This window comes from Dendrobates tinctorius, unplaced genomic scaffold (assembly GCF_039654945.1).
Source record: "Dendrobates tinctorius isolate UK_male_01 unplaced genomic scaffold, ASM3965494v1 ptg000003l, whole genome shotgun sequence".
Lineage (NCBI taxonomy): Eukaryota > Metazoa > Chordata > Amphibia > Anura > Dendrobatidae > Dendrobates > Dendrobates tinctorius.
The window spans coordinates 85,541,351-85,567,495 of record NW_027361671.1 but is presented as its reverse complement, the minus strand read 5'-3'; the positions used below and the strand labels follow the sequence as shown (position 1 = coordinate 85,567,495).

The window sequence follows — 26,145 nt, the reverse complement described above, 5'->3', positions numbered from 1 at the left end:
TGAGCGAGCGTGCTCGGGTAAGGTGTTATCCGAGCACGCTTGTGTGCTAATAGAGGGTCTACGGTGTGCTTGAACACTATGTACAAGTCCTCGCAGCTGTTCGACAGCCACAACATATGTTGAGCAACCACGGCAACTCGAACACAGTATTCCATCATGCCGAAGGTACTCTATTTGTACACGAGCACGCTCGCTCATCACTATGTATATGCCCTATTAGCACCTTTGTAGGTAATACATGGGTTGGTTGATATCTATATAAGCCAAAGTTGAGAATGGCTCTTGCAGACTCCGCACGATGCAAAAAAGTGAAAAATCCAGCATTCCCTCCTCAACTAAAATCAATTTTAATCTAACAGAGTGCTGGATTTTTCACTTTCTAGTATCACAAAAGTGATAATGTAACCAGACTAGACATCCACTGCCCTCTCATCAAGCCTAGGGGCCAATTTGGACATCCACGAACAAGTAGTGAGTAGTCACTATTAGGACAGCTTCATGTGTCGGTCAACCACAGACGTGCTCAGACTGCAGCATTCGACCCGACCTCTGGGCCTCCTGACCTCAGCTGACTACCTCATATATGCCTATATTCCTTGCAATTAATCCAAACAATAAATGTATATATGTGAAAATTGATCTTAGGGGCCACGCTCTCACTATCAGTATTTGGTCAGTATTTTATCTCAGTATCTGTAAGCCAAAGCCAGGAGAGGAACGGTCAGAGGAAATGTACAATAGAGACACGTCACCACTTCTGGATTTATCACCCACTCCTGGTTTTGGCTTACAGATACTGAGGCAAAATACTGACCAAATACTGAATGTGTGCACATGGCCTAATAGAGACACGTCACCACTTCTGGATTTATCACCCACTCCTGGTTTTGGCTTACAGATACTGAGGCAAAATACTGACCAAATACTGAATGTGTGCACATGGCCTAATAGAGACACGTCACCACTTCTGGATTTATCACCCACTCCTGGTTTTGGCTTACAAATACTGAGGTAGAATACTGACCAAATACTGATCGTGTGACCATAGCCTATTACGAGAACACACATGCTCAGTGTTATGAAGGGTTTGTCCAATAACTTTTTTATTATTTGCCCCAAAGCTTTCCTTCTACAATGTTAACAAACGTATATTAAAAATGATCTCCCTGTCTAATGTTATATGTAATGCTCATACGGGTTGTGACGCCACTCAGCCGACTACAGATACCGCAAAGAAAAGTGCATTATGATACGATACACTTTATGGATCCCGAGGGAAATTATGGTAATTACAGTGAAAATAAGCACACCGCCATAGAAATATAGTGTGCCACATATTGAAATCAATTAAAAGCAAAATGTCCACAATCCAATAAATAGGCATGAAACCCCCCAAAAAAACATATACAGTATATTGGTATGGGTCCAAACCCAAAATAATATACAAAATATCTATAGATATACCGTATGTGGATATGCCATCAGTCTGAGATTGTAAGCTTATGGTCAGAAATTAGAAGATAAATATATAATGCATATACAACACCAATCTCAGGAGAAATATACATTGGTTTGCAAAAGTATTCACCCCTCTTGGCGGTTTACCTATTTTGTTACATTACAACCTGTGTTTAAATATTTGTGTAATCTGATTTGTGTGTGTGATACTAAATAGTCTAAGTTGGTGAAGTGAGAAAAATCTAGGCAAAAATTAAATTTATGGGTTCAAATAACTAAAAATTGGCTTGTATATATGTATTCACCCATTTTGCTGTGAGCACTACCCCCATGTGTGGATGTCGGGCCTTCAGTTCATCCTCATGGAATCGGTTTCTAACCGTTTGTGCAGACACATGCACATTTGTGGCCTGCTGGAGGTCATTTTGCAAGGCTCTGGCAGTGATCCTCCTGTTCCTCCTTGCACAAAGGTGGAGATAGTGGTCCTGATGCTGGGTCGTTGCCCTCCTATGGTCCCCTCCACGACTCCTGGTGTACTAGCCTGTCTCCTGGTAGCGCCTCCAACCTCTGGACACTACGCTGACACAGCAAACCTTGCCACAGCTCGCATTGATGTGCCATCCTGGATGAGCTGCACTACCTGAGACACTTGTGTGGGTTGTAGATTCCGTGTCATGCTACCACAAGTGTGAAAGCACAACCAACATTCAAAAGTGACCAAACCATCAGCCAGAAAGCATTGGTACTGAGATGTGATCTGTGGTCCCCACATGCAGAACCACTCCTTTATTGAGGGTGTCTTGATAATTGCCAATAATTTCCATCTGTTGTCTATTCCATTTGCACAACAGCATGTGAAATTGATTGTCAATCAGTGTAACTTCCTAAGTGGACAGTTTGATTTCACAGAAGTTTGATTTACTTGGAGTTTTATTCTGCTGCTTAAGTGTTCCCTTTATTTTTTTGAGCAGTGTATAATGTAGACTGATGTTAATATTAGAACAAAACACAAAAGCCATAAACAAAACTGGCTTTAAAGGTACTCTAACAATACCTATGGAACAAATAATATCATATATTTCACCTTCCCTGGGACCTGTGATAAATAAGTTGCAATACAAAGTTATATTGTATATACCCAATATATCAGGTGTACATGATCAATCATTGGTATGTATGGAGGATATGGGTAGGGAAACCATGAGACAAAAAGTAGTTGTCACGGAGTAACAGTCACGGCGTGACACGACCCAACGGGTGGTTGGTCAACGGATGGCACAATTCTAATACAACCGGGCTGGAATAAGGGGGGAGGAAGGCCCTACCATAAGGGTATGAGGGATGGTTGCACCACTCAAAACCTGAGCCTGTCCCTGCACTTCCCTAATGCCCTATGCGGGTCCTTCCCCCTGCCGCCGTCAGGATACCTTGTCCCTAGTTGTCACCTACAGTACAGACCAAAAGTTTGGACACACCTCATTCAAAGAGTTTTCTTTATTTTCATGACTATGAAAATTGTAGATTCACTCTGAAGGCATCAAAACTATGAATTAACACATGTGGAATTATATAATTAGCAAAAAAGTGTGAAACAACTGAAAATAGGTCTTATATTCTAGGTTCTTCAAAGTAGCCACCTTTTGCTTTGATTACTACTTTGCACACTCTTGGCATTCTCTTGATGAGCTTCAAGTGGTAGTCACCGGAAATGGTCTTCCAACAGTCTTGAAGGAGTTCCCAGAGATGCTTAGCACTTGTTGGCCCTTTTGCCTTCACTCTGCGGTCCAGCTCACCCCAAACCATCTCGATTGGGTTCAGGTCTGGTGACTGTGGATGCCAGGTTATCTGGCGTAGCACCACATCACTCTCCTTCTTGGTCAAATAACCCTTACACAGCCTGGAGGTGTGTTTGGGGTCATTGTCCTGTTGAAAAATAAATGATGGTCCAACTAAACGCAAACCGGATGGAATAGCATGCCGCTGCAAGATGCTGTGGTAGTCATGCTGGTTCAGTATGCCTTCAATTTTGAATAAATCCCCAACAGTGTCACTAGCAAAGCACCCCCACACCATCACACCTCCTCCTCCATGCTTCACGGTGGGAACCGGGCATGTAGAGTCCATCTGTTCACCTTTTCTGCGTCGCACAAAGACACGGTGGTTGGAACCAAAGATCTCAAATTTGGACTCATCAGACCAAAGCACAGATTTCCACTGATCTAATGTCCATTCCTTGTGTTCTTATGCCCAAAGAAGTCTCTTCTGCTTGTTGCCTGTCATTAGCAGTGGTTTCATAGCAGCTATTTTACCATGAAGGCCTGCTGCACAAAGTCTCCTCTTAACAGTTGTTGTAGAGATGTGTCTGCTGCTAGAACTCTGTGTAGCATTGACCTGGTCTCTAATGTGAGCTGCTGTTAACCTGCGATTTCTGAGGCTGGTGACTCGGATGAACTTATCCTCTGCAGCAGAGGTAACTCTTGGTCTTCCTTTCCTGGGGCGGTCCTCATGTGAGCCAGTTTCTTTGTAGCGCTTGATGGTTTTTGCTACTGCACTTGGGGACACTTTCAAAGTTTTCCCAATTTTTCGGACTGACTGACCTTCATTTCTTACAGTAATGATGGCCACTCGTTTTTCTTTACTTAGCTGCTTTTTTCTTGCCATAATACAAATTCTAACAGTCTATTCAGTAGGACTATCAGCTGTGTATCCACCAGACTTCTGCACAACACAACTGATGGTCCCAACCCCATTTATAAGGCAAGAAATCCCACTTATTATACCTGACAGGACACACCTGTGAAGTGAAAACCATTTCCTGTGACTACCTCTTGAAGCTCATCAAGAGAATGCCAAGAGTGTGCAAAGCAGTAATCAAAGCAAAAGGTGGCTACTTTGAAGAACCTAGAATATACGACATATTTTCAGTTGTTTCACACTTTTTTGTTAATTATATAATTCCACATGTGTTAATTCATAGTTTTGATGCCTTCAGAGTGAATCTACAATTTTCATAGTCATGAAAATAAAGAAACCTCTTTGAATGAGAAGGTGTGCCCAAACCTTTGGTCTGTACTGTATATCTGCCCTGGCTAGTGCACTGGCCAGCAAGGAGCACTAGCCTCATCTCTGCAGATAATACAAAGGGGAAGTGACAGACACCAAAGGGACAAGGTAACAAAAACACAACTTGGTTTTCTCTGCTGCAAAGCACCACACAGCAGAATAAGGCACCAGAAAAGCGAACTCAGCAAAGCACCACTGCACCCAGAGAGCAACTACACAAGCTTGCCAGCGCGGAAAAACTGACATTTAATTCCCACTTGCCAGAAAGGAAAAAAGGTTTAACCCCATGGAACCAGATCTGCCACAAATCCAAAAATGGATTGTGACAGTAGTAGCTATAGAATACCCAGATCTTGAGTCCTGTAGGCGATGTAATGCTCACCAGACGCGCATTTTGATGTGTTCTTTATCAGGGGATATGCATAATTCCACACCTCAATTTATTTAATATATAAGGGCTCATACAGAAGAGAGTATAATTGGTCTGTGTCCATCACAGAGCGCACACAGAGAACACAATGGATGCATGCACTACTTTGATCCATTTTACTGGCGAGAAAAAAGTATTCAATAGAAAGGTAGCTGTGGCACGTGTCCACAATAGGAACAAGTACACTGAGCCAGTTGTGTTCACAATTTGCAGACAAGACTCCCCTGTTTTTCCATAGCCTTCTGAATCCAGCCTTAGGATTCGCTCACATCTGCGCATATAAACTGGCTGAGATTCTCAGCCAGAAAAGTTAGTGAATGTCATGCGTTTTTTCCTCACATAGCATCCATGTCATGCGAGTGCTTTGCGAGTGTACGTTTTTTTCTTACCTACCATCCGTATTACATCCGTATGCAATCCGTATATAACATCACCTTTTACGTACTGTATTTCTCAGTCATTTAAAGCTAGTTTTCTAAGTAATAAAACAATCTTATATACAGAGATAGATAGATAGATGCCAGTGATATATGTAACCCACACTTTGCGTGTGAAATTTTCTGTACTTGTTTTTAGCTAATACATAAATAAAAGAAAAGAAATGACACGGGGTCCCCCTTATTTTTAATTACCGGCTAAGTGAAAGAAGACAACTGAGAGCTGGTCTTAATATCTGGAAAGAGGCCAATCTCTATGCATCTCCCCAGCCCATTAATATCAGCTGACAGTTGTCTTCTCAGCCTTTACTGGCTATTAAACAGGAGAGACCCCCCCAAAAAAATGACGTGAGCCCCCCCCCCCGTATTTTTAATAACCTGCAAAGGCTAAGCAGCCAGGTGCGAGCTGATAATAGACTTGGAAGGGGCCACGGATATTGGATCTAATGGATGTGCCATTTCTGGGGAGGCTGAGGGCTGGTGTTATCAGTTTGAGAAGGGGCTAATATCCATGATCCCTTCCCAGACTATTAGTATCAGGCCCCAGCTGTCTACTTAGCCTTTGCTGGTTTTTAAAACTAGGGGGAACCCAACCCCATTTTTTTAGGTGGTCCCCCCTTTTTAATAACCAGTGAAGGCTAAGCAGACAGCTGTGGGATGATATTAATAGTCTGGGAAGATCCAAGGATATTAGCCCCTTCCCAGGATAATAACACCAGCTCTCAGCTGCGGGCTTTAATAAGGGGGACCCCACACTAATTTTTTCATTTCTTTATTTGCTAAATACTCGTACACAAAAATATACACGCAAAGCAGTGTTGTTCAACTTTTTTTTATAAATGATCTAGATAAGGGAACTGAAGGTAAACTAATCAAATTTGCAGACCATGCAAAGCTAGGAGGGATAGCTAACACTAGAGAAGACTGAGGCCTGGTTCACATTAGCGTTCGGGGGCATTGCGGAGGGCTGCGTACTTCCTCTGTTAAGCTCCGCCTACTACCCCATACTTCTGCATGCGTCCTGCATACATCTCTTTAAAATTTGGTGCGCAACACATGCGGAGGTATGCGGATGCGTCGTTTTGACACGCCCGCCGTCCGCACAAAAAACTCAGTTTGTTGCGTTCCCGTGCGGTTGGTGGGCGCGTCAAAACAACGCACCTGCATGTCCTGTGTACCCAATGTTAAAGATAGGCATGCAGGACGCATGCAGAAGTAGGCGGAGCTTAATGGAGGAAGTATGCAGACCTCCGCAAAGCCCCCGAACACTAATGTGAATTTAGCCTGATATAGGATTCAGAAGGATTTAGATAAGCTTGAATAATGGACAGAAGCAAATAGAATGGTATTTAACAGGGTAAAATGAAAGATTTTACCTCTGGGCAAGATAAACGACAAATACATCTATAGAATGGGAGGAATAGAACTAAGCAACAGCACTTTTGAAAAAGACTTGGGTATACTAATATATCACAGACTGCACAAGACTCAACAGTCTGATGATAATGTATGTAAAGTGCTGCTGAATAAGATAGCGCTATATAAGCAAAGCATAATAAATAAAATAAATAATAAATGCAGCAGCAAAAAGGCAAACACAGTTCTAGGATGTATTAAGGGAAGCATAGAGTCTAGATCACGTGAAGTAATTATCCCCTCTACTCCTCCTTGGTCAGACCTCATCTGGAATACTGTGTCCTGTTCTGGGCACCACATTTTAAAAAATTGGAGCAAGTTCAGAAAAGAGCTACCAGGATGATGAGTGGACTGCAAACTATGATCTACAAGGAACGGTTAAAGGATCTGGGAATGTTTAGCTTGCAAAAAAGAAGGCTAAGAGGAAACTTAATAGCTGTCTAAAAATATCTAAAGGAATGCCACAATGTAGAGGCATCATCATTATTCTCATTTGCACAAGAAAACACATTAGGCAATGGAATAAAACTGAATGGGAGGAGACAGATTAGATATTAGAAAAAGCTTTTTGACAGTGGGGGTGATCAATGAGTGGAGCAGGCTGCCACTAGAGGTGGTGAGTTCTCCTCCAATGGAAGTCTTCAAACAGAGGCTGGACAGACATCTGTCTGAGATGGGTTAGTGAATCCTGCATTGAGAAGGCGATTGGACATGATGATCCTGGAGGTCCCTTCCAACTCTAACATTCTATGATTCTATATATCTCACTGACATTTTCCATGTACGCTTGAATTTACTGTACTCTGCTGACGAAATGTCGGGTTTCCTATGAGATGTGTACATAAAAATCGGATAGCACATGCATGGTCCGTGTGCCATGCAATTGAGTCTTGTCCGTTTTACCGGTCCATATAACTCGTACATCAAGCTGCAATTTTTTCCTCACCCCAATTCTACATGAGGAAAGACTTGCAGATGAGCACGGCCTCATTGAATAACATTAGTGGGAGTCCTCGGTGTAAGAACGAAAATGCTGGATTATTTCATATGCTATGGACGTGTCCAAGATTGGCTGGTGTTTGGTTAGTGATCCTGAGTCATGTGGAAGTGGCTTATAGGTGTGTGGTCCCAAGAGAGTCAGTGGTTTGCTTGCTGGGATATGTGGAGGAGATAAAAGTCCAAACAATCTGAAGGTGGCAATTGCTAGATTACTATATATGGCTTGTAAGGTAATAGCGAGGAATTGGATAAAGGAGGATCCACCTTCAAGGGGAGAATACCTTGCCTATGTGAAGCATGTCCTTAAGCTGGAGAAGGGGGTCTACAAATAAAGGGGAAAACTGGTGATGTATGACAAACTGTGGACGCCTTGGATGGAATTGGGATGAGTGGATAGGTGAATGAATGGTCTCGGGGGTATGTATATGGGGTTTGTCTGTCTACACTGCTATAACAGATGATGCTGTATAATGTAATTCTATATATGTGTACAGGTGGTGTTAGGCCTCATACCCATTGGCGTTTTAAAAAAGTCCGATTTCTGGACTGGAAAAAAGGGTGGAGTGTTATGCCAGTGTCATGCGATTTCTATGCGATTTTTTATTTTTCCATCCATTTTCCATCTTTTTTTTTTCCCAGCCACTCTTTTTCTACAGTCATTTACAGGACCATTTACAGTGTTCTATACCACAGAATGGTGATGCATCCGTTAAAAGCGGATGGAAAACGGATGGTCCATTTTTGGTCCGTTTTTTTAATCGCACCCATTGACTTCTATTGGCGAAAATCGCTGCGATTTTTTTCTCAGACCGATTTTGGCTGAGAAAAAAATTGCAAGTGAGATGTCACCCATTCACTAACATGGGTCAGAGTGCAATCAGATTAAAAATCGGATTGCACTCATCCAATTTTATCGCCAGTGAGTATGAGCCCTTAAAGAGATAATATGAGCTGTCTAAAGGGGGAAGGGCTGGGGGTGGGGTGAGTTTGCATTGTTGAGGGGGGGGTGGTTTATGGGAAAATCAAAACTGCTTGTACCACTGTTGTATGAATACTGTGATGATGTTCTTAATAAAAATCTATTTGAGTTAAAAAAAAATAACAGTGGGAGTGCAATGTGATTTTTTTCTCAAATTGCACTCGCCGATTTCATACGCAGATTTGAGCGAATCCTAAGGGTATGTGCACACGGTGCGGATTCTGCTGTGGTTCCGCAGCGTTTCTGCACCTGCGGGTCCGCAGCAGATTTTGCTGCATTGTACAGTACCTTTATTTCCTATGGAAATAAAAAAACGCAGTGCACATGCTGCGGATTTTTCCGCGCGGTTTTGCTGCGGTTTACAATCCGCAGCATGTCAATTGTTTGGTGCAGAAACGCTGCAGTTTTACACCTCATCCATTATGAGGTGTAAAACCGCAGGGCAAAACCGCAGATAAACCGCAGGACTTTTGTCCTGCGGATTTATCTGCGGTTTTCAATACAAAATCCGCACACCCAAAAAACTACGTGTGCACATAGCCTTAGGCTATGTGCACACGCTGCAGATTCTGCTGCGGATTTGGCCCTGCGGATCCGCAGCAGATCTGCAAGTGATGTACAGTACCATTTGAGCCTATTTAAAAAAAAAATCCGCTGTGCACATGCTGTTTTTTTTCCGCTGATTCAAAACTGCAGCATGTCACTTCTTTTGTGCAGATCCGTAGCGTTTTGACACCTGCTCCATTATAGGAATCCGCATGTGTCAAAATGCAGGGGAAATCTGCACAAAAACTGCAGAAAATCCGCAGTTAGGCTATGTGCACACGCTGCGGTTTCACCTGCAGGTTTTTTCCCGCGGAACCGCAGGTAAAACCGCAGGTAAAGTGACCTGCGGTTTTTCTGTGGTTTCCCCTGCGGTTTCATACCTCTACTATGTTAAAGGTGTGAAACCGCAGCAGAATCCGCAGAAACAATTGACATGCTGCGGAAAAAAAACTCATAGGGTTACATGGCACTGTACCATGTATGCGGAACTGCTGCGGTTCCGCAGGGCCAAAACCGCAGCGTGTGCACATAGCCTAAGGCTGCTTTCACACATCCGGTGTCAGGGGTGCGGCGTTGTGCGGCGAAAAGCCGTACCGCCGGATCAGGCCTGCAGCGGTGACACCGGATGCAGATGCGGCGCCTGATCCGGTTGGAAAGCATTTAAAGGAGCCGCACCAGGGACGAGAGAGGCAGCGGTATGCGGGGGGGGGAGAGAGATACACGCGCGCTCGCCGGGCACTTGTGGGTTAAACCTGAGTGTCAGCGCATGCGCTGTTGAAAAAGCCATTCCGGCGCTGCAAAAAAACGTTGCAGGCAACTTTTTTGCTAATGCCAGACGGCGCAGATTTTACGCTTCCAGCTAAAAACGGAGGCGCCGCATGTCCATCCGGCACAATGCGGCGATCATTAAATTCTATGTGCCAAAACCCGATCCAATTCCGGATCCGGTTTTCACACTTTTCGCCGCATCGTTCCGGATTAAAAAAGCCGGATGTGTGAAAGCAGCCTAAATCTGCACTAAATCCGCAGGTAAAACGCAGGTCATTTTACCTGGGGATTTAGCAAAATCTGCGGGGAAAATTCCACAGCAGAATCCGCAACGTGTGCACATAGCCTAAGGCTGGAGTCACACACAGCGAATAAAAAATTGGTCCCATTTTAACGGTACGAAATCGCACAAAGAATTCTTGTCCAGGGATCCGTCTGTCATCCCATTTTCCGGCGTGGAACCGATTTTATTCGCATCTAAGCATCAAATTGACATCCAATGCCAATGCCTGATGCTCTTTGCTGTTGACCTTGAGAAGTCTTGCGATTTAATCGCAAGTCACACGTGTGGTGCGTTTTCAATGCGATTTTTAATCGCATCCATAGACTTGCATTGTCGAATCCGATCCGAAAATCGGTGACAATCGCAGCATGCTGCGATTGTCTCGGTCCGACGATCGGATGCGATAAAAAATCGCATGATGTGAGCTGCCCCATAGAATTTTTTATCGCATTGCATTCGTCCGTTTTAATCGCTAGTGTGACTCCGGCCTTAGACAAAAAATGTCTGTCCTTTTATTAGCAGCGTCAAAGTTTTTGTTTTGCCTGAGAGATTATTACACAGGATTAGCATGGTCTTGGCCTGGAAAATTCCATAGAGAATGCATGGGTACTGCAGCTGTTCTCCCAATTTAGACTGGGAATACTCACTGGCGATTACAAAGATCACTGAGACGCTGCAGCACTAAGCAGGAGACACTGACCAGACTGTGCACATGCGGCAGGTGAGTTGTCACATGCCGTAGACATTATGTACTATATATACCTAAAAGGCTGATACCCTGGAACACTGACTTTATTATTTCTTTATGTAGGATATACCATTTTTCAAAACTTTTATGCCAGAATGTGGTGTGAAACCTTTGATGAATCGTTCCCGTTGTGTTCATGTCCGTTTTTTAACATTCATGTGTCCTCAATTTGTCTTGTAAGAGAAAATAAAAATGAAATTCGCCAAACAACAAGTCAGTAAAAAAAGACCACACAAATGCAATGTGGATGGCGTGTGTGCTGTGTTTTTTTTTTTTAATTCATGGACCCATTCACTTGAAAAAGTCGAAAACGTCTATTTTTTGTACTTGTTTACATGGACTGTGATTAAAATTAAGAAATACATTCAATTTTGAGTGCCAAGTTTTTTCGCAAGAGAAATCGATGTGCTGCGGATCTGAAAGATGCGCCACATGTCAGTCTCCGCGGGTGATCCGCAGGTGCACATAGACGCACAGTGGACCATCCACTATGCTGTAACATCTGGCCGCTGCGTTTTCGACGCTGTATAAAAAACCAGCGTCAAATCCGCAGTACATCCTGAACGTGGGAACGTACTCTAAAAAACTCATTGTGTTCACACAGCCTGAGAGGGACAGACATTTCCTTCCATAGCAGAGTATTCCTGTCACTCTTTGCAGAACTGGCTGAACTGGTTAGTACATGTCACATGATCCCCGCCTGCACTGCGGCCAAAGTCACAAGTCAGTGAGCAATGTTACTTGAACCCCTGGTCTTATTTTAATGACTGGAGATCTTTTCCACACTACGGGGAACATTTATATAAAGAAATGCAACAATAAATCCAATAAACGCATAATAAACAAAGACAATTACAACAGAAAATATGGTGTAATATGCACCAAATTTTGTGAACCAGTTGCGCAACTTTTCACCTCAATAGTCACATGCTGCAAACTTGTAGAAATCTGTGATGGTTCCACTCGTCCTACAGATATTTTGCTGAGATTTCTGATACAAGTTTGCCGTATGTGAACATATCTTTACGATAAGTACACAAACTTCCGCTGCTATCTCATGGGGAAATAATGCAGGTTATATTGCTGTTTTTCTCATAAAAGTCGATTCAGTAAATCTTTGCCCATTGACCATACCTACAGAACTAGTGGTGATTTTTTTTTTAAGCTGCCTCTAAAACAGGGCCGGCCCGAACGTATAGGCGAACTAGGTGGCCGCCTAGGGCGCCGACCCAAAGGGGGCGCCAGAGAAAAAATAGAAAAAATTATAAAAAATCTTTTCAAAAGGCAAAAAGTTTTAGGGATGGAAAGAAAAGTGTACATATTTAAGGGCAAATATGACACAAGAGAGGTTGGTTGGGTTGGCAACAATTTCGATAGAATCTGAAGTTGCTAAACAAATTAATCTCGGTGACTTAGTGTCATCCTTTTAAAAAAAAAAGGCAAGGAAACAAAAATTTTAATTACCTATGGTCGTTTTTGTTTTGTGTTATTGATTACTTTGTATATATTTGTCCTATACAACTTCTCAGAAGATGAAAGAGTTAGGAAAGAGTTAATTAATCATTGTTGTTGTGGTTTATTTTGCTCCTAAATTTATATCCCAAGTTTTCATCTACTGCCAAGAATAATAGGGGCGCAACAAAATAGTTTAGCCTAGGGCGCCGTAATCTCTCGGGCCGGCCCTGCTCTAAAATCCAGTGTTGCTAAGTAGTCAAAGTATTAATGCAGATTGGAGGTAATAATAACTGACATGTGTGCAAGTGAAAAATCTGCAGATGTGTCAGGGTTTTTCTGTGCAGCACGGACAAAAAGCATGCCGCACATGTGCAGACTGATGACACACGGATGACATCTGTGTGCATCAGCGTGACATGTACCAGTGCCTGGGAAAAGCAGTACAGTTCATGCAGCTCTCATCATTGTCTCCTGCTCGCACTGAGATCAGCGTGGCCAGATGACAATGAAGGGAGTTGTATTAGCACCCGCTGTGTCCCTCCTGTGTAAAATAAAGAATTAATTGAAAAAAAAAATGGTGTGGGCCCCCGTGCAATTTTCATAATCCGCAGAGGGAAAGCCCACGGCTGCGGGGCTGATGTTAATGATCTGGGAAAGGGGCAATATTACATAAGGTTCCCAGGATATTAATAACAGTTCACAGCTGTTTGTTTAGCTTTTCACAGTGAATTTACGGGAGTCCCCCTATAAATTCAAACCAAAGGGCCCACAAGCATGACGCAGAGTTGGCCGGCTGGTGTCAACTGAATCCGCGTCCTCGTAGATACATTCAGTTGAAATGTATTGCCCCATCGCCATCGCAATAGGCTGTCGACCTAGCAGAGGCAGACGGCTGACTTGTGTGTTCCCGTTGCAGGTGGTGCATGACAGTGATGTTGCCGGCGTATAACATCACTGTCATACTGCCTAGAAAACATCAGATAGCTGCTTAGCCACGCCCCTCCTGGATAAGCCCTGATCGTGGCAAAGTGGGTTTACAATCCATGTGTGTGACAGCTTGCTCAGGCCATGGACCCCACTGATCCCAATGCCCTATCACACTCGGAGTTGTATCAAGAGATGTCCCGCCAGTGAGATCAGCAGGACAAAATTGTTTCCTATCTGTGGACAGTGAATAGCCATTTGGAATCCCTGACGTCAGCTGCTTCATCTGGGTCGCCCTCCCAGGGCTGTGGGGTACTCGGTACCGGGCCCTATGAGCTTCAATGGGAGATGTCACGGCAGCTGTGACCCGGCCCGTGGCCCTGGGCTCTCATTGTAAAAGGGGGTTGCTTTAGTGTGCTTGTGGTAGTGAAAGTTTATAAGGGATTCGTGACGCCACCTGTGGTGTTCGGCAATGTGAATGTAAGCCGACGCTGCAGACAGTTCCTCTGGGACAGATGGTGTGGTGCAGCAAGGATGTTATATCCTTCCAGAGGCAGGGCTGTAGTCCCAGGGCAGTGTAGGTGAGGTGACACGCAGATGGTATAGTGTCAGGCGCAGAGGATGCAGCAGTGCTGGGCCGGTTCTCGCAGGAATGAGTGGAGGACACCAGAGCATGTAGTTCCAAAGCTTTACTCACAGTCTGTTGTACAAACAAGTGCCTGTCTCCGTGCCGTGTCCTCCGGGTCAGGGACTCAGTCAACCTCCAGGCCAGATGGAATACTCCTTTCCAACACTCCGCCAATCTGTGCCTTGCTGAACGTCTCCTCTTATAGCGCCTTTGAGTGAAGTACTCCTAGTACTGAGTTACACTGGAGTGCCTCCTGTCCGATGTTCCTATGAACTCTACTTGTACGGCAGACAGCTGTAGCCTGCTTCGGGGACTCCTTGCTACTAAGTCCCGGCTCACTATCCAGTTGCTGTCGTGCCCCCAAGTTTTTGTGGGAATAAAGTGGTCTCTACTTCTATTCCTCCGGTGTCTGCTGCAGGACCATTAGTATCCATACAACCTTGGGGACCGGGCCCCGGCCTTGCGCTTAGAACTTCTAGGAAGGGTGCTCTTCTAACCCACGTCCTCTGTTCTCTCTTACTCCTCACGTTCCGTGCTAATCTTTCCTTCTATGGAGAATCAGGCTTTCAGTCAACGTTGCTCTTTCTCTTCCTCTCCCGTGCCAGCAGACCCAGATCTGTTGTGAATGAGTCACCGAGGAGGAAAAACAAAAACAAGCTAAGCCACAGAAAACCAGAGAGGTTGGTAACTAAGCCGATTGCAGACCCCTGATCCTATCCACACAACTAGCAGTAGCCGTGGAGCGTACCTACGATGATCCTAGACGTCTCGTCACAGCCGGAGAACTAAATAAGCCTAAAGCAAGAAAAGGGGAAATCTAAACTGCCCCAGAGCAGACCCCAAAGCAATAGACAGCCCCCAAACATGTATTGTCGGTGAGACAAGATGAAAACACAAACACAGTTAGAAAAATAGGCTGAGCAAACAATGGGGCCCACACTAACTAGAAAGGACAGGAAAGGAAAGATGCTGTCTGCAATCATGCACAAAACCCTGCCAAAAAAAGTCCAACACTTTCTGATAACAAAAACCCTGAAGTCGCTAGACTTCAATTCCCTATATCAGCACTCTGGTATATTCTGAAGACAGAGCAAAAAGAGACCAATCTGATCAGGGACAAAAAGCAAACTGGCATAAACAGAGACATAAGAATGGAAAATCAGCACAGCCCCAGCAGGGGCTGGCTGACCACAAAACTGAGTAAACCAGACCAAATCTCATGTGAAAAAATAGCAGAGCACACTTAGCTTGAGATGGCAGGAACAGAACTGAAAACCAGAACCTCAGGGCAGGAAAAAATCACCAGCACAAAATTAGGGAGTCGGCTGACTTAAATCCAGTCAGAGACTCCTGATGTCCACTCACAGTCCTCCTCCTCAGGTGGCAGGTCTCTGCCATTTAGATCAGCTTCATTACCTACTTTCACCACTAGAGGGAGCCCGGATGGAGAACTCACGACTCCTCTGTCAACACAGCCAGCTCCACCAACCTCACCAGAAGCCAGAGGTAAACCAGAAAATGAGTTCCCAACACAGATCACTGGGATCCGCTGCAGCACCTCCATCCTTCCATCCCTCTCTCCGGGGATCTTCTCTCCAACTCTCTAACCAACTGACCTCTCATCCTAAACTCTTCCCGCTCCTTGTAATGTAAAACTAACTCCACCCACCTCCCAGCACGTTTCGTGTTCCAAGCTGGGAGCCACCAATGGGTGCTTTGCTATACTCCAAGCAGGGAGCCGCTGAAGGTGCTTTGCTACACTACTTTGTGGTGTGGGGTGCAGGTGTTGGAGTGTGGTCAGGAGTCTCCACCTTACCTGGATGGTGGGATACTACACCTCAGAAGGAGGTGCAGTACCTCTGTGGCGACTGAGCCTCAGGGGCGCCACATATCAACTCCAGTCTAAGTTGCAGCCACTGAGGCCATTACTACTCAGTCTGCAACTCATGCTCATGGAGCTAATCTTTAGCTGTCTGCTTCCTCATGTTATTACAGGGATCCTTAACAGTGCCTTGGGTTCCTAAACCAGTGCACGCTGAACTATGAAATGTTGGCCTATCAGTTTCCCTTTGATCGGGCTAAAGTGGGATTCTTAATGTCCCACCTAGTAGGAAAGGACCTAGTATGGCTCAACCCCTTGTGGAAGAGAGGTGTCCCTGTGACCTTGGGTCTGCAGGCTTTCCTGGTGGCCTTTTGTAAGGTCTTTGATGGTCCGGGTAGTGTATCTTCTTCTGCATCTTCCCTTCTCAAAATGTGTCAGTGAGGTCTGTCTGTATGCCAGACTGCTGTCCGGTTCCGCACCGTCTTCCGAACTTGGCTGGAACGATGAAGCTTTGGTGGCCACCTTCTGGGAGGGTTTGTCCAGAAGGATTAAGGAAGAATTGGCTGGTCTAGACATCCCTGCTACTCTAGACAACCTGATTTCCCTGTCAATCCAGACTGATTTCAGGTTCCAGGAACGGACCAGAGAGGTTACCCATGATAGGAAACTGTGGCAGCTCATTCCCTAGCTTTTTGAGACAGCCGTCTTCTCTGAACCCATGCAGGTTGATCGTTTTAGGCTGACTGAGCAGCAGCTGGAACACTGTCGTGCCAAGATATTGTGCTACTGCTGTGGTATCAAGGAACATCTCATCCGTTCTTGTCCTGAGAAGTTGGAAAAGCTATAAAGCCTAGGGTCTGTAGGAGAAGCTACTCTGAGAGAGAGTAATTCCTACAAACTATTGACTCTGAATGTATCTGTGTCATGTGGTGGCGCCTGGTTTGTTGAGGCAGCCTACCTTGACTCTGGCTCGGTAGGAAATTTCTTGCCGCAAGCTGTGGTGGATCGGTATCAGATTCCCATTCAAAGCATTCAGAGTTCTTTGATAGTGTCATCTGTCGAGAGAAAGGCCCTATACAAAGTCATTCAAGTGGTTACTGAGCAAGTAGAACTCCGGATTGTAATGCTGCATACGGAGATGCTCAACTTCTTTGTACTGCCTGGTGTTATGATTGAGTCATCGTAGGAGGCAAAAACAGAAATGCTAGCTAAGTCCAGAAAACCAGAGAAGTTGGCAGCTATCGGATTGCAGACCCCTGAACCTATCAACACAACTAGCAGTAGCCGTGGGGGGTTCTTACGATGCCCTAGACCCCTCGATCACAGCCGGAGAATTAAATAGGCCTAAAGAAAGAAAGGGGAAATCTAAATTGCCCCAGAGCAGACCCCAAAGCAATAGGCAGCCCCCAACATGTAATGACGGTGAAGCAAGATGAAAATACTAACACAGACAGAAAGATAGACTGAGCAAAGAGGGGCCCAAGCTAACTAAATAGAAAAGGACAGGAAGGCTGCTGTCTGCAATCCGTGAAAAACCCTATGAAAATAAGAGCCAACAGACTGACAGTGAAAAAGGCCCTGAAGACGCTAGGCTTCAAAAAAAGCTATGTCAGTACTCAGGAATATACTGAAGACAGAGCTACAGGCAAAATGAGATTCAGCTCACTCCAGAAGGGAATGGCAGAATACTGAAAAGCAAGGAAAACAAAAAACAAAACAAAAAGCTAACAGGCAAAACAGAAACTTAGCTTTAGAGGAGCAGGAATCAGACTGGTGTCCTAGATGTTCACAGAGAAGTCACCCGCAGGGCAGAAGGACATCGGCAGCCTTATATCCAGTCCGTGACTCCACTCAGCCAGTCATCCTCATTAGACTCAGGTGCCTGATAATCAGGCTCATTACCTTCCTTTACCAGAATAGGGAGTTCACCAGACCCCAGTGACGAAGGGGAAAATGAACTCACAACAGCCTGGTCTATTGCATCCACTTCTCTTGGACCTTCCTTGGTTGCAAACTCTTGAGCCCGTTCTGAAATAGAGATCCGGTGAGGTGCTTAATTGAGGACAGTCATGTCACGAGAGGTGATTGGTCACTGCACCTCCAGTTCAGCCGCCAGTGACGCCATATTCTCCACCAGATCTTCTGTCTGACGACTGGTCGTGCGTTGACGTCTCCAATAGAAAGGAAGCAAAGATGTTACCTCCACACAGACAAGGCAATTACTCCATAGACCTGCTCCCTGGACCCTCACCATCTCAAGGACTTATCCTCATGGACCCCAGTGTGAAGATGGACCCATAGAGGGTATCTTCAATTTTCTAGAGGCCAGCTAACGAGAATGTCAAGGTGGAAGCGCTTTCCAGGTCTTTCCTATCCATCGACCAGGAGGAAGAACTCAAGAACTCCAATTTGCTTTTGCTTCTTACAAGATGGTGGCTGGTCTGGCCAGGCAAGGAGAGACATTGAAATTCAAGGATCTTGTTACTACGCCTGCTTCTGTCTGCTCTGAGGGTGTCTGGATGAGAAGCATCCTGGCCATGAAGAAGGTGAGAGATAAAACCTTTCTTCTATTTAACTGGAGAGAATGTGGTTCTGAAGAGAGATTGTGGGATTCCAGGGAGAATTGTCATGCCCCACTTCTTACACAGAGTTTGCTTGCAGGCTTGAAGAAGAGGGGTCATAAGGGCAGGGGTGCTGTAACGCCAATCCCAACATCCCTGCATGGTCCCTCTCCCTCCTCCCAGCAAGGACGCCAATATACTCACCTCCTGGCCGCATGTCGGTGTTCCCGTTCCCAGGTGCGGCTTCCTGTCATGCACATGCCGCACAGGCTCCCCGATTCTTAAACGGGCAGCGCACACTTTGGAAATGCTACCAGTCAATAGCTGAGAGGCATCAAGTATATAAGACACCCTCCCTAGTAACCACCTTGAATGAGTTACTGTTGTACAACTAGTCAGTAGCCAAGTCCCCTATGTCTGAACCAGAACTTGTTCCTGAAACGAGTGTTATCTCAACCAGAACCTGTCCCTGAAACCCGTGTTGTCTAAACCTGAACATGTTACTGAAACCTGTATCGTCTGAGCTGAATGCAAAGATCTAAAACTTTTTCTATGTACATAAAAGGCTTTTCCCTCTCAAATATCGTTTCCCGTGGATTGAATGTTCATTTCTCTGCCATAAACCGTCGCCAAAGGCGTTTCAGAGAATTTGGCAGTACATCCAACCAGCCTCACAACTGCAGACTACGTGTGACAGCACCCGTCCAGTTCCTCAACATCCAGCATCTTCATTTCCAAGATCAGCTCAGACCAGCCACCCGGACAGCTGCTGCAACAATCGGTTTGCATAATCAAAGAATTTCTGCGCAAACTGTCAGAAACAGTCTCAGGGAAGCTCATGTCCATGCTTGTCGTCTTCATCAGGGTCTCTACCTGATTGCAATTTGTGGTTGTAACCAATTTGAGTGGGCAAATGCCCACATTTTATGGCATCTGGCACTTTGGTGAGGTGTTCTCTTCATGGATGAATCAGGTTTTTCACTGTACAGGGCAGATGGCAAACGTGTGGGTAAGAGGTTTGCTGATGTCAGTGTTGTGAATCGAGTGGTCCATGGTAGCGGTGGGATTATGGTATGGGCAGGCGTATGTTATAGACAACGAACACAGTTGCATTATATTGATGCCATTTTGAATATGCACAGAAATATGGTGACAAGATCCCGAGGCCCATTATTGTGCCATTCATCCACGACCATCTCTTCATGTTGCAACATGATAATGCACAGCCCAATGTTGCAAAGATCTGTACACAATTCTTGGAAGTTGAAAACATCTCAGTTCTTGCATGGCCAGCAAACTCACCAGACATGTCACCCATTGAGCATGTTTGGAATGCTCTGGATTGGTGTATACAACGGCGTGTTCAAGTTCCTGCCAATATACAGCAACTTCACATATCTTTTGAAGAGGAGTGAACCAACATTCCACAGGCCACAATCAACAACCTGATCAACCTGATCAACTCTATGCAAAGGAGATGTGTTGCACTGCGTGAGGCAAATAGTGGTCATACCAGATATTGGCTGGTTTTCTGACACCGCCCTGACCACAATATTGTAAAACTGCACATTTTAGAGTGGCCTTTTATTGTGGACAGCCTAAGGCACATCTGTGCAATAATCATGCAGTCTAATCAGCATCTTGATATTCCACACCGGAGAGGTGGATGGATTATCTCGGCAAAGGACAAGTGCCCACTAACACAGATTCAGGCCTCTTTCACACATCCGTGTCTCCGGTACGTGTGGTGACAGTTTTCACACATACCAGAGACACATACTCACGTAGACCCATTCAAATGAATGGGTCTATGCATGTCAGTGTGTTTCCACGGACTGTGTGTTGTGGGCAAAACACGCTAATGACATGTCCGTTTTTTGCTGTCAGCACGGACGTCAAAACGTCCCGCACATGTGCACACGGAGAACACACATTGATGTCCTCCATGTGACACACATCGGCACCGGGGAAGAAGCTCTACAGTAAGCGCTGTTCCCCGGCGGCAGGTGCTGAAGACGGTTCTCATCATTCTCCCCTACTCTGCCAGCGATTTGCGCAAGCAGACAAGAATGATGAGAGTTATATTAAAGTCCGAATGACAGCAGGTGGGAGCTTTTGGGACTCTTACCCTCCTCATCCGACACCTGCTGCCGCTAATAACAGTGACAGTAGGTGCGGATGAATGGGGTATTCTACAGCCCCCATATGCTGTCATTCGGGCTTTAATATAACACCCATCATTCTCCTCTGCTCGCCGGCAGAGCAGGGGAGAATGACAGCTGGCTTCAACACCTGTCACCGGGGAACAGCACTTACTGTAGCACTTCTTCCACACGACTATTCGTGTGGTACTGATGCGGCACACGTGTGGCACACGTAGTACACACACGGACACAGATACCTCCGGTACCGTTTCTTCCGGTACTGAAAATAAACGGACGTTTGAAAGAGGCCTCAGACAAATTTGTGAACAGTATTTGAGAGGAAAAGGCCTTTTGAGTTTAGCTCATGAAAAATGGGGCAAAATCAAATGTGTTGAAACATTTATAATATGAACATCAACAGTATAAGAATATTATATGCACTGAACAAAAATATAAACCATATTTTTTGTTCAGTGTATATAATTTTCTTATACTGTTGATTTTCATTTTTTAAATGTTTCACTGATCAATGTGTTTGCATCAAGCTGTATAAAATAGTAGCTTGTTCACCAACTGAATATATGCACGGCGGCCTGAATGAGACCTTAAATATGGGCATGTAGGTCATAGGAAACTGAATAAAATGATAACTTGATAACTGTAATCCAATGTCTTATTTATATAAGAAAAGTGTGGAATTCTCAGGAATAAGACATCGCAGATATTATGGTATCATTTTATTCAGCTTCCTATGACCTACATGCCCATATAGACCGCTTCGGAGGGTTGATTTTACTCACAGATTCCTATTAAGTTGTGCAATTTTGACCTGCTTTAGCCTTTAGGCTTCATTTAGGCATTAGTATTTTTCAGGTACGCAAAAAAATGGTACCGGAGCCATCGGTGTTTTGGATCAGTGTTTTTCACGAATGGATAAATAAATGACAAAACTCCTATCTTTTGCAATGTGAATAATGATGCCATCCGTGTGTTGTACATGTTTTTCCCAGACCTACTTTGTCTCTTTTCAACCGTGCTGATGGAAAAAAAAATAGATATGCCTCTTTGAGTATTGTACAGACACACAGATCGTGGAAAACCACAGACACATGAACGGCGGCATAGATTAATTGGTACGTGTTGTATCCATGTAAAATATGGAGATAACATGTATGGGTAACAAAATGAAACCTTAGGCTTTGCAGTCAAAAGTCTCAGTTAAATGTACTCCTGGAGTGGATTTACACATTGAGTCTTTGCTTTAAGATTTCAGTTTATTGTAAAAACCTTATTCATTAAAGTGTAAGACAATTTGCTCTGCTTATTAAAATGCTGCTGATCCCAGCAGATTTCATTGATCAGAATACAATGAGTGAAATCTGTTGCTAATTTATTTATTTTACTCACTTATTTAGCGCCATTAATTCCACAGCGCTTTACAGACATTATCGTCGCTGTCCCCATTGGTGCTCACAATCTAGATTCCCTATCAGGATGTCTTTGAAGTGTGGGAGGAAACCCACGCAAACGCGGGGAGAACATACAAACTCCTTGCAGATATTGTCCTTGATGGGATTTGAACCCTGCGCTGCAAGGCTGCAGTGCTAACCACTGAGCCCCCGTAATTCTTGTATGTTGTCTGGCTGTAGTGTCACACCCCGATGTTATGTACTGGAGCTGTGTCTTTTGCTTATTCCATGGTGGTTTGTTCAGTAATTCTTTGGATTATATCAGTGTTTCCCAACTCTGGTCCTCAGGGGCCACCAACATGTCATGTTTTCAGGATTCAAATGCTAGGTTCACATTAGCATTCGAGTCCGCAGCGTATCATCCGCATCCACATGCAAAATGCATGTTTACGCAGCGTTTTTATACGCATCATCTTATGCATGACAGAAAAAAATGCCTCGTGTGCACGCATTTGCATTGTTTATGCGCATGCAATCGATATGACATCAGACAAAAATGGGCGTGTCTCATGGGACTTCTATATGTATTTTGAATAACGCATGCATTCCCATAGACAGTAATGCTTTTTTTTTTTACGCACTCCTCGCATGCGCATGCCTGCGCATCTTTGACGGATTTTTGATGCCTCAAAAAATGAAACATGTTGCATTTGACGGACACCGCCGCAGACCCCTAAACGACGCATATGTACGCATCCTCAAGCGAACGCATGTCCCTGCGAACACCATGTTAAATATATGTATGGATGACGTATGTGGATCTATGCGGGTCAAACGCTGCGTTCCCAGACGCAAATGTGAAACCAGTATAGCCCAGGTGATGCAATTATCACGTTAGTCATGCTGAGGAATTTCTGAAAACACGACCTGTGGGTGGCCCTTGAGGACTGGAGTTGGGGACCACTGGATGACGCACTAGTAGGAATGACGGAGCGGTGTCTCACCTGTCTCTGTAGGCCCAGTAGTTATTACACTCCACATTACTAGACCCTCACTGGATTCTGTGTAAGTTATGTTTGCTCTTCTATGCATTGTACTCTGCAGTGAAGTCACCTGGCAGGGCTCCCTCAGGTAACGTGTCACTAAGCCTTAGCACAACCACTCCCAGGAAACTCGCTGCACACCTTCACAGTGTTACCTGCCTTGTATGGGAGCGGACACTGCTGGACGGCTATGGGGCCTATTCCCACCTGAACAGACAGATATGACTGTCCTCACACTGGGAGCAGCACCTGATTCTAATCTGTTTCCTAGTCATACTCAGTAATGGCCATAGAACCTGCTCCGGTGAGTATCTGCAGCACTTTTACACTGTTACCGCATTCTGCATGCAGGCACACACGTCCAGTCTACACACAGTCTACTCAAGGTGCAGATATTGCCGAAAATCCATGGAAAAAGCATAAATGCCGCCTGGCAGCTCACACTAAGCATGACGGCTGTGCAGTTTCCTTGTACTAGTTCAGATGGCCTTAACTTTACAGGCTCCTTCACACAGGGATTTATAGTGGTTTTATAAGTATGTATGTTAAAAGGAAAACAAAAATCCCAGTAGAGTGTACAGTATTTTATTCTATCGCATGAGAACCTGGCACTGCCGCCAGCAATCGGACCGGAGCGTGCGGCTACATGTATTTATATGCAGCCACATGCTCTAGTCCGAGTGCTGGCGGCAGTGCCAGGTTTTCATGCGAGAGACTCCATGCAAATTTTGCAAGTCTCTCGCAAGTGAGTATGAGCCCTTACAGCACTGAGATCAGTTTCTCCAATGCAAGCTTATAGGTCTGTGAAAAAAATCGGACCGCACTCGGAAGCCATCTGTGCGCTGTCTGTTATTAAATATTTCATATAGGAAGGTACAAAAACCTTCATTTTTTTCCATCTGAGAAAAACTGCCAAAACACTAATGGAAATTGGATGTTCACACGGTCAGTATTTTACATCAGTATTTGTCAAAACCAGGAGAGGAACAATCAGAGGAAAAGTATAATAGAAACACGTCATCACTTCTGTATTTATCACCCACTCCTGGTTTTGGCTTAGAAATACTGATAAAATTACTGATAAAAATACTGAATGTGTGAACGTGGCCTAAAATAAAAATGACTAACGGCTGAATGAGGCCTGAGGACCAGGTATCAGGATCGCTTGCAGAAGTCATTTAGGCCGAGTGCCCACGATCCGGAACTAACAGCGCTTTGGACGCAGGTATGTATGCTGCGTCCAAAGCGCTGCCGTTTATTAAACGCAGGTAAATTCGCATGTGTTCACTGAACTGTGCGGATTTACTGCATCCAAAACATTCTATGGGTGAATCTTCTCTTGCGGAAAAATTGGCATGCAGCGGTCAGGACAGACGCACCACATGTCCGTCTCCGCGGGTGAGCCATGGCGTCTTTGGACGTATAGAGGACATGGGATTTCTTGAAATCCCATCCACTACAGTATGCTGTCAACGCTGGCCGGTGTGGGTTTGATGCTGCATAAATACGCAGCGTCAAACCTTCAGCAGTCCCTGATCGTGGGTGTATACCCTAACAGTTTTGTTGCAAAAATATGTAAGAGTTAAGGGCTAGGAATAATACAGCATGATAATATAGATACAAATATGGAAGTGCATGTTTATAGACTTGGATATTTTTAATTACTTTTCACTGTCTGCCTTAAGGGCCCCCATACACTAACGTGGGCTGAACCCGCTGATATTGACGGGTTCAACTGACAGTCTAACGCACCATTTAGATTTCCGTGTTGCACCATGTGCTTTATCAATGTTTTTTATTATAGTCTATGGGGCTGACCACATGTCCGTGTTGTTTCATAGACCGTGTATTCGTGCAAAACTGACTAAGACATGTCCGTTTTTCTCCGGTATCACAGATGAAAAGTTTCATTACTAGTAAATGGGTCCATGAAAAACACGCACAGTGCACGGATGTGTACTGTTCCTTGTAGGACACACTTTGCAGTTTCCTCACCATCCTGGTAGCTCTTTTCTGAACTTGCTTCAATTTTTCAATGTCTTTTTTTAAAATGTGGTGCCCAGAACTGGAGACAGTATTCCAGATGACGTCTGACCAAGGAGACGTAGAGGGGGACAATTACTTCACATGACCTAGACTGTAGGCTTCTCTTAATGCATCCTAGAACTGTCTGCTTTTTTTTTTTGCAGATGCATCACACTGTTGATTCATGTGCAGTTTGTGATCTTTTAGTATATCCAAGTCTTTTTCACACGTGCTGTTGCTTAGTTCTATTCCTTCCATTGTATAGATGTAATTTTCATTTTTCTTGCCCCCATGTAGAATCGAGTCTTGCATTTCTCCGTTAAATACCATTTTATGAGTCGATGGCCATTGTTCAAGCTCATCTAGATCCCTCTAAATCCTTTCTGTCTTCTCTAGTGTTAGCTATCCCTCCTTTGCATCGTCTGCAAATTTGATTAGTTTACTTTCAATTCCCAAATCTAGATCTTTTATAAAAATGTTGAACACTGGGGATCAGGACAGAGCCTTGTGGTACCCCATTTGAAACACTTTTCCAATTGAATGTGCAAACATTTATCACCACTCTTTGAGTACGATCAATGAGCCAGTTATGAATCCACATAACCGTAGCCTTGTCAATCCCATACTCGGTCATTTTTTCAATAAAGATAGTATGAGATACTTTATCAAATGCTTTGCTGAAGTCGATATATACTATATCTACCGCATTTCCCTGATCCACCCAGTTAGTGATTCCATCATAGAAGGAAATTTGATTAGTCTGGCATTACTTGTCTGCTACAATCCCTGCTGGCTCTGGTTAATTACCGTAGTCTTTTCCAAGTATTTACATACATGCTGTTTAATAATTTCTTCAAATAACTTTCCTGCTATAGAAATAAGGCTCACTGGCCTGTAATTTCTTGGCTCCATCTTCTTTCCATTTTTGAGGATAGGGACAACATTTGCCCTTCTCTAATCTTCTGGGACTTCTGCTGTTTTCCAGGATTTTTCAAAGATTCTGGCTA

At 44.5% G+C, this 26,145-nt stretch overlaps 1 protein-coding gene and 1 long non-coding RNA gene across 5 annotated transcripts in view; one reads left to right on the top strand and one right to left on the bottom strand.

The window, feature by feature from the left end:
* LOC141068522 (uncharacterized) overlaps positions 1 to 26,145 on the bottom strand; it is a 78,567-nt gene that overhangs the window by 19,650 nt on the left and 32,772 nt on the right. The window lies entirely within an intron of this gene.
* LOC141068106 (synergin gamma-like) overlaps positions 23,190 to 26,145 on the top strand; it is a 30,705-nt gene continuing 27,749 nt past the window's right edge. For 2 of the 4 annotated variants that reach the window (XR_012226492.1, XM_073558290.1), the window contains exon 1: positions 23,190 to 23,417. Coding sequence is in view for 3 of the 4 variants with exons in the window: in XM_073558290.1 (XP_073414391.1) it covers positions 23,397 to 23,417 (21 nt within the window). In the remaining variant the exon portion in view is untranslated. The remainder of the gene's footprint in view (positions 23,418 to 26,145) is intronic. The other 2 variants (XM_073558278.1, XM_073558300.1) reach the window with 1 other exon arrangement.